This window comes from Chaetodon auriga, chromosome 12 (assembly GCF_051107435.1).
Source record: "Chaetodon auriga isolate fChaAug3 chromosome 12, fChaAug3.hap1, whole genome shotgun sequence".
NCBI classification, from domain to species: Eukaryota; Metazoa; Chordata; class Actinopteri; order Chaetodontiformes; family Chaetodontidae; genus Chaetodon; species Chaetodon auriga.
Genome location: NC_135085.1, coordinates 5,795,045 through 5,807,765, shown reverse-complemented (window position 1 = coordinate 5,807,765; position 12,721 = coordinate 5,795,045). Strand labels below are relative to the sequence as shown.

General features: G+C 42.5%; 1 protein-coding gene across 1 annotated transcript in view; it reads left to right on the top strand.

Moving 5' to 3' along the window:
- Positions 1-12,209, top strand: part of pappa2 (pappalysin 2) — a 61,826-nt gene extending 49,617 nt beyond the window's left edge. Inside the window, exons 26-27 of the mRNA XM_076746017.1 lie at positions 7,072-7,170; positions 10,699-12,209. Coding sequence (XP_076602132.1) covers positions 7,072-7,170; positions 10,699-10,830 — 231 coding nt within the window. The 3' untranslated portion in view covers positions 10,831-12,209. The remainder of the gene's footprint in view (positions 1-7,071; positions 7,171-10,698) is intronic.
- Positions 12,210-12,721: the final 512 nt, after the last annotated feature.

Genomic DNA, 12,721 nt, shown 5'->3' with positions numbered 1-12,721 from the left:
AACAGTCTACCTAGTGTGTGCTGGAACTCTGGTGGTTTTGGAAACGGAGCAGAACAAAGGTTCCTGTATGGTGACAAGGTAACACAGTCAAATTTCTTGTGAATTTACATGCTTTTTGGAGACAACAGCTGGATACTTTCAGTCGTCAGATTTCTTTTAATTAAAGTCCTCATAGTGACCGTGTTTACATTGTTTCATTCAATTTGTGATTTAACCACGGTGGCTTATGCACATAACTCCTACAACTGGAGTAGCATCCAGGTAACACCTATTTCACCACATCTCATCGCTAAATTGGTGACAGCTGGCTTTGTTTATGTTCTTTCATTCTCTGTCTAAAAAAGCCTCTAAAAAGATTCCTGGGCTTCTCTTATCGAGATGCTGAGTAGGAGAAAACACGAGCAGCCCAGGCTGTCTTTGCGGTCCTCACGTGTTATCTCCATAGCTACTACGGCCCTGTTGAGTTGCATGTTAGCTACGGTGAAGCGTATGCTGCAGCTATGGCGTCTACCTGTGTGTCCTCCAAGGCTGCATGTAACCCCTGAACACAGCACTGTCCCTGCACCTCACAATGTTGTTCTTCACTTGTTCAGACTGTCCATACAACACTTCGATCAAACGAAATGGCAACAAAATCACCAACCAGCTTGGCATATGGTTTGGTATGAATGTTCACAATGCACTGCTGTCAGATCCAGATTTCCCCTCCACCTGTATTTATATTTACCTGTTTAGTTTATGGCAGTGCATTGAAAACTACAGTGAGTTGGGTTAGGTGATCACACCCACCTCTGTTCCAAAGATATTCTTTGGAGAACTGAGCCATCTCCATGACAACTGAACCACATCCATCCACTGATTAAGACCACGAAATTTTACTAAAGTTCCAGAAAAAAAAGCTGTGTGACCTCTGACCAGTTAAAAAACTAGTGCCACCATCAGACCAAAACTTCTATATTGAAACTAACTGACAGATTGGCGTGGATTTTCATTATTCAGCACATTCAAGCTCTCAGACATAAGCATCCCTCTGATTTTGATAACCTCCTGCTCTTCCCTCTGCCACCTCTAAGATAAACTCCTCATTACTGTGATCACCACTACTAATAGCTAAATTGACAGTATGTTGTTTGTTCCATCCACCTTCATTTTGTGGAGTAGAATAAAACAATTCTATATTATAATACAGTTCTATGATACTGTATATATGTTATATATCCCAGCCTCTAGAGGCTGCTGCAGCAGGACTGTAGACTTTGGTGCTTGTTCAGTTTCATCACATATTGTGTGCTGTAGTTTGTATTATAATGAAAGTTGGTTTAATCTGCAACTTAACGTCCATCTCTCCTCAGTAACATTTTAGCAGTGACCCTAAATCATCTAAAATCATAAACCCAGATAGTTTTTATTTGGCATTCGTCTGCTGGGTTCAGAAAAGGCTGGAACTACCGATGGAACACATAAACTGTTGATGTCTCACGGTATTAAAATATTCTTCCTACCTGCCAGCACTACATTTTCCCTTTCCACCTTCCCGTGAATGTTGCTAGGCAAAACAGTTGCTTATAACCCGCTCCTCCATGACAACATTGTAAATTATACCAGACCACATGTGCTGCATATGCTCTATGCCAGATCTCATCCAGATGCCATTGCTCCCCCTCTCCCTCTTACACCGCTGCTCTTTCCGTTCTTTCTTAAAAGCCGATTGACAGGTCATGTCATAGTCAGCTCAGGCATCTCATCAAATACCTCAGCCTGGCATGGCCCCTGTACTGCTGCCAGGCTGAGACTGTTCTGTAATCCACTATTTAGCCCCACCAAGACTTACATCACAGACAATATACCTGCTGTGTCTTTCTAGAAATGTCTTCCCATTTTCTCAGAACGCTCTCAGCATGATCAAAATGTTTGCTGGACCAATAAAGACAAAGAATGTGATCCAAGTTTGTAACAGCAACCTAATTAAACACATTGAGTCCTGCATCACTTGATATGAGGCATTTAGCTAAAGAGGATAGAATCCATCTATTTTAACCATTTTAGAGGTGGGCGCTGCGTTGAGTGCCCTGATTGCATTATAAAAGTCTGTATAGTAGTTTTGCAGCCTGAAAAAAGTCAGAAAAAGTTTGACTTTGATCATTAGGGACAGTTGTGTTTATAACACAATAGTTCTGCATGAGGCCAGATATACACAGACTTTAACCGCTGCCACACATCTGACACCTTATGTTCTCCACTGGCTCAAATAAGTTTAGCTTCAGATGAAAGATGAAATTAAGCAAAGACAAAGTGGACCGAAAGTGAACTCAACAATCTGTCAACACCTGCTGCAAAACTTTAAGACTACAGCAAAATATTAGTATTTTTGCTTTACATGGCTGTATTTCATCTAATTTGTCTGACACACATGCTGTCATTGTTTAATTGAAGATAATAACAACCAAAGAAAATGAAACAAACAAGTGTCTGTAACAGACAGCATTAATTTTTGGACAGAAAAATAATTTATGATTCACAGTAAGTGGAATTAAAGTAGTTCAAAAGGAGTAAAAACACCGGTCTCTCCACAGAGCATCGTTTGGGAGAGTTCCTAGCTTTCCAAATACAAACCTACTGTCCAGGAAAGATTGTATTTGTGTTTATATATGTGTATAGTAGTGCTGGCACACTGTATAACCGTATATATGTGTGTGTGCGAGTGTGTGTGTGTGTGTGTGTGTGTGTGTGTCTATGTATATGTATATGTACATATGAGTGGATGTATGTACATACTTGTTCCACTGACAATGATCGATTAATAGTTTTTCCTACGCCAATAGATTTTTAACTCACTTACAATCAGAAGATATTATAAATATTCTAAAAAGATTATAAATAATCTTTACAATCTGCCCCTTACTGTGCATTTAGGCGTTTCTGGTGAAGCGACATGTCCGTCCATTGACCCCCGTGTGTCAGCAGGAGTGAAGTAAATTTTAAATCCTTACTTGTGTACTGACTGAAACTTCATGTTCTGGACATGAAGCTGTGATACTGTTGCACCAAGTACGGACACACAGACTTTTATATCTTGCCAGTGGAAATTACATGGATCTTACTCAGCTGTACCTTCCCTTGCTAGTTATCAAGTTTGTTAACTGTGTTCCTTTCTATGACTGTTCTTTCCTGTTCTCTAAATGCCATTTCCTGCTGTTGTCTAACAGCACACATTTCACTTTAAAATGAGTCACCTTTGAATTCTTCTCCGGCTAACCATCCATCCATTCTCAGTAACTTATTTGGGTCCAATTTACAGTGGCAACAGACTAAACAGAGATCTCAGTTTCGGGGGAATCCTGCTGTGCTTGCAGGCTATTCGATGAATATTATCTCTCCGGCATGTCCTGAGTCCTCTGTGGTGTCTTCCTTGAATCTTGCACTTGGACTTGCTTGACATATCTTACTCAAGAGGTAACTACTGGGACTCTGAGTGCTTCACAGCTCAGAACAACCCACTGGTGCAGTCTGCTGTTGAATTTGCATACAGTTGGGACATCTTCTGGACTGTATTTCCATACAACAGAATGGCTGTCTACCTAGATGTGCTTTGGGAGGTTTAAGACTCACCTTAATTGAAAAAAGTCCACATTTTACTGCTTAGATCACGGAGTTAGTGCTGTCAGTCTGTAACCTCAGTGGCATTGGTTCACAGTCCTTCAGTGGTCCACATGTGGAAAGGTAGAACGCACCCAACACTGCAGCTAACTGTGTCAGCTGCACAAACTCGACTGGAAGGATGACTCAGGGACATACAGTGGGCCCATTGCTGAAAAACATGTTATAGAAGTGCTTCTTCTGGGAAAAGGGGGTTTTACAGGTGACCTGGTGACATATCATGTTTAATATGGAAGTACAAGCAGCAAACGTTGGCAGTCAGCACTGACCTTCAATCATGTGTTTATATGCACTTAAGTCATCTGTTTAGTCACAGGCTTTGGCAGTAACATGATCTCTAGGACGTGTAAACAGAAACCTGGTTTCCTCTCAGAAGGTTAAAGGATTAAGAGAATCACAGGTAACAGCAAGATGGCTGCTTGGCCCTGTATACCCAGATTTCTAAGGCTTTCTTACCTGCATGTGCATGGTATAGACCCAGGAAAAGGAAGGTATCACTTTGAGGCTGCAGTTGGATGAAAGCCAAGGTTACTGCTTGTTGCTTTGCATTATTGTATCGAAACAATTCAATCCAAAGTCTGACCAACACTGAAACGAACAGCACTGGAAATGAAATCATTCAATGAGATGCTTTCCACAACCAGCAAGCTACTTGTAAAATTCAAACACAGCAAAAACTATGCAGAGCCCGTCCTCTCACTGTCTTCAGTCCAATGCTCCGACCATAAATATCGACATTTGTTAAAGAGGCAGTGTCACTTTACTTAGCAGGTTTCACCACTTGGCATGCTCCTAATAGTCTATAACACATTAACTTATAATGCACTTAAAATATGGTCCAAAAATATAGCAAGTGATGAGATCAGATTGGATAAGACTGCAGACCTGCAGACTGCAGGCATGTAATCTATACTTTCAATAATGCACATGTAAAGACATTTACCACAGTACATTCCTGCTTTAACCTAGTTCTCAATATTTTGTTCTCCTGAGCATGCAAAAAATAGCCAAGCACTATGGCTTATATCCCATAATGCCTGGCACACTATGGTGGACTGTGTTTTACAATCCTCAGATCCAAACTACAGCCACCATCAATACACAGACCTCCGCTGAACTCCGCACACTGTCTTTCCTATCAAAAGGAAAAACACTTTGAGTCACATGGAGATGAGAAAAGGGCAAACCTGTCACTCCCCCCGCTGTTTTCAGAGAGCTCAGGGCAAGCGGGGCGAACAGGGTGAAGGAGGGGGAGATGATAAAATGTCTGCTATTAAAAGAATGATACAGATACTTGGTAGGAAGTAAAAAATAAATATATTGCCGCTTGACAGAAGAGTGTTCGCTAGAATTCATATCTGTGTTTTATAATGCTGTGATGAAGAGCTTGGCTGGTGCTGATGACAGCACATGATCCCCCTAGAAATAGCCAATGCTAAGAGTTGGAATATTTATGTTAGCAAGGTGTGGGGCTGGCTGCTGCTGCTTTTGTATGTCTCTTTTACGCTGATTTGAAGGGAGTTACTGTATAATGCTAATACACAAACCAGTTGACCTTTTAATTACCCATGGGGGACTTAGGTGTGCAGCCAACTCTAGCTGCTTTAATACTCTTCATGGGTTTGTGGATTTCTGTAGAGAGTAAGGTATATGCTGCCTGGAGGGGAGTGTAAATAATTAACGTCAACATGAGCCCTGACATCGAAATTAACCTCATGTGGGCCAAGTGTGGGGCCTGCTAATTTCAACGGTAAGGAAAGACATGTACGCAAAATGGATATCAAACCCACATTAAAGCTCAGCTTTGGAAATCTTTAGAATTCAAATAAAATGACAGCAGGCTAAGTGAGGTGGTATTATGCATGACTGCCCGAGACTTTAACTGTAATTCAAAGATTTGCATACTGGTAGTGATTTGGGTGAGGCATCTGGTGCAATTGCTGGTAAAGTATTTACTCAGAAACAGAACGATTAAATAGATTTATTTATTCCACGGCAGTTTAGTTGGGAAAGGCAAGGGGATTTGTCAAGTAGGGAGCTCTTTGAAGTGAAGAGAAAACTGCAGAAATCTTCTGAGCAGCTGCTCTCTCCCCCTGCGCAGGTTAGGTAGAACCTGAAGTCTTTGAAATGACTCCATCAGCCCATCGCAGAAGGCCAAAAGTATCTTTGGCACTCGGCGCTTACTTTCATATTGTTGGCACTTCAGGGAAGCCCTCAAGGTTCAGTCGAAAACATTAAGAAGACTTTCATCATGACGTGTTTGAGATTCTGTGTAAATTCCACACATTTGAATGCCACTCCAGAAGGCCTCTCACACTGGCCAGAGAATTGCGAAAAAACAGTTTTAGGAATTGTCATTAATAGGTTTTTCGAAGTAAGGTGAAGCATACCTGAACAGTCCTCAAATGGCATCTGTCTGTCTACTCGATCAATCCTAATTTAAATAAAAGGTCAGCTAAAGGAGATGAAAAATAAACCTCTGTTGCTCAATGACACTGAGTGAATCTCTGAATCAGTTTGGCACATTGTTTGTCCTGGATTGCCCAAAGAGGCTACTTTCACACCATGTTGTCACAAAGACTGCAAAAGTGGAAGCCACAATATGTTTCAGTCACCTATGTCAGAATGCAGTTCAGACTTTGAACAAATCATATGGCGCCATCCAAATGACAACATAGCAAACATCAGGCTATGAAGTCATGATTCTTAAGCTCCATCCCCAATGTTAGCATGGTGGCTTCATATTGACTGAACTTGTTCACCTCTGGGTGCTTAGGCTATTCTCATGTAGCCACTGAAATAAAGTGCAAAAGCACCTGGTAGCAGTGGATCGGCAAGCAAAGAAATCATGCATCTAATAATAAAACATGTCATTTGTAGTTATGCATTGTTAACATTATTGTACAGTATCAGCATGGCCATGGTTGGAGCAGCTTAACAGGTGCATGTGATGGCGCGCCGCGCTAACTCCACCTACTTGGGGACGTTTTGGCGTACCTGACACAAAATGACTGCACATGAGAACTCTTCGCTAAATGCATCACACAGGCCTGTTTGTAAATTGAATTGAAGACCTGCCTTCAGCCCGTTCGGTGGACAGAAGTGGTCCTCTGTCATTGGCTACCTCGGCTCTGTCAGAGCAACCAATGAACGTGCAACTGCCTTTCTGGTATGACTCAAGGTACAACTTGGACCTGTGCTGCACGAGTGTTTATTTTCATTTGGTTCATGGACATTTGTTCCAAACAATGTAATTGTATAACAATGTCTGCCACTTACTGAAAATCTGTTTTCTGGGAAGATGCTGAGTCATTTTTTTTCTCCCAGCTTTCTCGGACTTCCATGCTGTGTGGGGTAAAATTATCATTTTGGGGAAAACATTAACACTGTTTCTTGTTTATAACTTGTGTCTAGCCTTTTGGAGGAGATGGCTGGTGCGACACCATCAACAACCGGGCCTACTGCCAGTATGACGGAGGAGACTGCTGCCCGTCCACCCTCTCCACCAGAAAGGTACGTAAATAGACATTTCCTCCTGCCTGCCATATTTACATAAGAAATGAAAGATTGATTTTCATCACCTTTATTCCATCTGTTTTTGCTTTAACAATACAAATATTTTGGGGATATTCTTCTGACAGATATAACTCCCAGTTTCTGTCCACTTTGTTTAAAAGGTGGCAAAGTGTTGTTCGGCTCGCTCCAGGCTCACGTCTTGCAATCAAGATGGAGCTTAGAAGCTAAAGCTGGATTCAATGCCAGATTCTTCCTGTTTACAGTAGTAGAAATCCGTCTCTTTTGGCACAAGAGCTGTACTGCAGCGCAGGAGACTTCTGCTAAGCAAACAAACACAGATCCCTGCTACTTTCCCCTCTTTCCCGTTAACCACTGCGCCTATGTAGTCTCCCTCATCTGTACTTAAAACAACAGAGCAGACTTGTGCCCTCCAGCTTTTCCACTCAAATGGTAAATAAGCAGGTTTTCACCACCCCGTGTTGCTATACGCTGTCTCACTTCTCATGTTCAGCCATTGCTCCGCTGCAGAAGGAGCTAGTTGGGGTTCAGGACGTCCCTCAGACGAAACTTAGCCGTGGACATGATATACCTGAGGAGATTTTCCTCCATAACACTTTACTTTAAAGCGTCTTTGGCGGTGAGAAATGCTTTTGCATTGCATCTGTGATGTAGGTCCAAAATCTAATTGCATTTTAAAGTAGGAAAACATCTAATTGTAGGCCTCATCAATTTGACGGATATGTTGGATATCTGGGTGTTTATCCATCCGAACATACTCTCCCTGGTGATGGCTTGTTCGTGCTCACTACAAGATGCAAATGCATCTCATTACACTAATTTCTCTAAATGATTGCTGTATATATTGGGTGGCTAAGAGGAATGGTATGAATAATAATGAGCAGCCAGTGGTGGAAACCAGGCCACTCATTCCCTCAACTGCTTCTACATAAACATCTTTTTTCCTATTTTTCTGTGCTTTCATGAGAACGTCTCTTCCATGTGGATGTTTGGGAAGTAGCCCCCGCCCCTCTATACCCTATTTGGCTACTGTACAGCCACACATTCATGACACTCATTCAGGAGGCCCTGCCTATTAATTCCTATGGCCTGCAGTTGGCCGAGCCTTGGCTGTCTCCTTCATGTCCGCCACACGCCATGACTCACCGGCAGCTCCTTCCTAAATGGAGAAGGAGTTCAGCGAGTCTGTAGCTGCCATCATAATAAATGAGCTGCCAGACTGCCACTAACTGCTCTTTTACAGGGAAAGGGGGAGGTGGAGGGTATAAGGGTGGGAGCAGCGAGGTGTCTGACGGTCTGTGGTTTACTCGGCCACTGCGGAACAGCAGCTCAGCGAGCGGGGGTCGTTCTGAGGAAGTGAACTAAACCGCCGTGAGAGTCAGCATCCTGACTGCCACCGCGGCTCCAGCAGAGCGATGGAGCAGAGGGGGGTAATGAGGAGCGGTGGATGGTGGATTTGTTTACAGAACTCTCTGGTTCTGTGTGGCTCCACTTGTGCAGGTGTAGGAAATTACAGGTTTTTAACACAGCGTGACCCACATCACATATTCTCTCTGCTGCCACACAAGAAAAACCTTGAGTGTTGGAATATTGCATGCCAATTTGCAGCACTTTCAGTACTTCATAAACACACAGATGACGATGAGGTGAGTGCGATTTTTACCTTATTTTGACATGGCCACTTCACAGATTGCTCCAGTGTCTGGCAGGATAAGCCACCTGCATCTGAATTACATCAAATATTTGAGTCAATATTCATATCTATTTGTGTCTGGATCAGTCTAACGAGGCCAGCTGCCTCCTTTTTATGGAGCTCATGCAGTATTGGTTTTATTTACGGGGTAGTTGCAGCGATGACAAGGGAGGAGCGATACATGAGAGATTATTCAGGTGGGATTCAGTCATTGGCCAACGGGGAAAATCTCCAGAAGAAAAGATCTGAGCTGCCACACCATCTATGGAAACACACAATCTTCCTTTGATTTGTTAACTGGAGTCTGTGTTGTAGTCCTTCAAAGGGCCAAAGTAGTAAAAGCAGCAAAGAGCGAACAGAAGGAGGACAGCGAGGACATGATTTTTTTCAAAGTCAGACTTTACATTTGGTTTTGATTGCACGCGAGGTTGAATTCATCACTTTGAAACCTCTTCTTGTCACATGAATTCTCTTCCTGAATATGTTGCAGTAAACAGTGGGGAGGCAACTAATCCGAACACTCAGAAAGAGCCAAAAGGCTTGGCTTTTGTTTCTGTGGATGAGGCAAAAACAAGCCCTTTCTTTCCTTCCAAAGGTTGTTAGAAGGCATCAAAGGTGGAGCATTACTTGGCTTGTTCTGCCCCTGCATCAATGAATCAAGATGAAGCTGTTAAGGAAACATTTAATGGCCGCGCCAATTCGTCTTAAATGGGACTGCTGGCATTTTAGGTGAAGCTGGGCCTTCTGCTGCTTGTTGAGAGCCCGCAGTGAAACTATTACCCTGCCATCAACCCCGTCTCCCTCCAAAACTGGGAGCAATCAGCGCTGAAGGCCGACAAGCCGCTACCTCCCACTCTCCTTCTCGCCTCGCTTGCCGTCATCCTTATTTTCGCTCTCTGCCTCCCACTCTCCTTTCTCCCTTTCTTTCTCTCAATCTCCCTCTCACTCCTTCTCTCCAGGAGCGAATGTTTACATTTCTTGCAACAGACTGCTTCGCGGGGCACCAGAGTTTATTTTGCAACCTGTGGTGATGGCTCGCTTCCTAGACAAGAGCTGGCAGCCTCTTGTTGTTGATTCTTAACATGTGTTCATCCGTTCACCTCCACGGCGGTGCGTTCCTCCCTCCTTCCCCCCAAAGACCCTCAAGGTTTCTCGCCGTTCGCAGGCCACGTTGAACCATTTGACTTCATGCCCTTTATCGGCCTCCAGGGGGCCGTTGGAGACCTCTTTGAAACTGTGAGGAAATACAACAAGTCGACTAAGACCACGCTCAGGTTACTAAGCGCTACTTGCCTTTCAGAATAAACACAATGTAGAAGTGGGGGCAAAAGTGTTCACTAGCTGCTAGGTCCCTTCAAGCAAATACATTTTTTATTGTCTGTTTTTGCCATTCCAAGTCGTGCTCTTTGCTACAGTTGAAATGTAACAGCCCTATAGGGAAGCCTCCTCAACCAGTGCATTTTTCAGTGACTCTGCTTTCACTGAAAATCCTGATGTAACATTTCCTCTTACCCTGCTGCTTTTCATCCTTCTTTTCTAGGCTTTTTCTCTTGCACCTACATACACTGGAGTAGGCCATAGATAGACAGGATTTTAACAGATTTCATCAAAGATCTCAGGCTGCCTTAAACAGGGAAACCACTCCAATGGAATGTGTGTCTTCTCGGTTTAGTCATCCATCAAAAATGACATCGGCACCAGACGGGCCTGAGAAGTCACATCTTGTGTTTTTGTTTGAATCCAGCCGCAAATTGAAAGATCTACAGTGGCTTTTGGGAAGCAGACTGCTGAATGTTGTTCTTGTTTACTGTCAGGTCATTCAGTTTGGGGCGGACTGCAACCAGGATGAGTGCACTTGCCGTGATCCGGACGCTGAGGAGAATAAGAGCAAAGCCAAGCACTTGCGAGGAGGAGGAGGAGGGGGAGGAGGAGGAGGAATGCAGTAAGATGGAGGGATGAAAGAGGCTCAACTTGTGTTTAACAGAGTCAAACCACAGACTGTACACCACAACAAACAAACAAAAAATATTCAATTTTTAACATTTGTAATGCGAAGAATGTGATTGAAGTCAGACAATAAAAGGCTGTTTTTATTTTATCATAAATATCTTCACTGCTGGATTTGTGCAAGAGCAGAAAATGATATTTCGCCTAAGTGAGAAAACAGAGTTTCAGATCAAATGGGGTTAAAAGCAAGTTTTCCCGCTCCTGTACAAATGAAGTCATCATAATTGGATCAAATCACTATTGTAAATGGATTCAAGTACTTTTCTTGACTTGATTAGTTTTCGGAAAAAGAAAGCAAAAGAACTGGCAGTGCCTGGAAGCTGTGCAGTACATGCACGGCCCTTATAGTGAGGCCTACTGCTACGAACTGTGTGTACCATAGCATCCAGTTACAGGAGAAGCATTAGCATTCCATAGAATTATGTCAGAACCATATTTAAATCACACTCACACCAAAACACAGACTGGTTGACTTTTCTCTCACTCCTGATGAATGGCAGTTCAGGTTTAGAATTCATCTGATGCCTTTCCAAAACCAAATGAGGACAAGTCAGATCATTACCGTCCTCAGACTGGCAGACCAAAACAAACCCTCCCAAATCCTAAAACTAGTCACAGTCATCATCACTGTGCATCACATCCTTCTGCAAACACCTCTTTCCGACATGTAGCTTTGTTAGAAATGTAAAAGGATGCATCTCGTATCCGGAAAGACTAACGTATAGACTAATATATTTGGATCACCTAACATATCTACTAGATCACATATTAGTCACACAAGTCAACACTCTATTTATATCACAAATCCAGTAATACAAACATATATCCGTACCAGACAGCATGAGCACAGGGCTTCCCAAAAGTGTGTTTTCTGTAAGTGTGTTCAGCTGTATTTCCACAAAAAACACACAAATCAACAAATGATGTCTCATATTTCTGATAAATGATCGTGTCCGTCTCAGCGGGGACGGTCAGTCGCATTAAATATTGACTGTACTCGAAAACATTGTGGATTATGTCCACTGAAACAAAGGGGCACTGAAAATCGTAACGCAAGAGTCGGCAAAGCAGTGGATGAATGAAAAAGATGAAACAAAAACTGAAATAAAGCTAATATTTTTGGGAAGCCACAGCATAACCTTTCCTCAACACAGACTTCAAACCTCTCCTGCTTGCATGTTTGTACATCAGAACGGTTCTGGTATCCATTAGAAGTGATCCAAATGTTGTATCTATAAAAGTGTAATCGTGTTCTTTGTGATATTTTACAGTACTTTATACTCTATATGAAATAAATAGCAACTTTATATCGACCCTTACACTGTCGTTCTTCCTTTCACTGATGTTTGTTCACAGAGGACGTGTCTTTTGTGGTTTCTTTGCATGTACAAATTATATGTTAAACACACACACGCACACAGTTTTGACTGTTTTTGGCCTGATACCTCACAATCTTTCATACTATCAACAGATTTTTATATCTCATAACATATACAGTGATCAATACTTGCACAGCTTCAGATATGAATTTTAGAACAGGTCTAAAGATTAAAGATGCTGTGTGTGCAAGATGCATATTCTCTGTACTGATTTCTTGAGAAACTATTTGCATATGTACAGTATGTCGACAGGCAAGTATAGCAACACAGTGTTTATGAAAGAGGAGACAGAAACCCTTTTTCTGTGCTGTGTGTCTTGAGGCACATCACCAGAAACTGACATCTTGACGTCGGATTTTTTTAGACTCTGTGCAGGCTTTTGCCGTTTCAACACCACTGAGGACCATAACAGACCCTACAGTTGAGTCTGCAGCAGTACTACATTTGACAT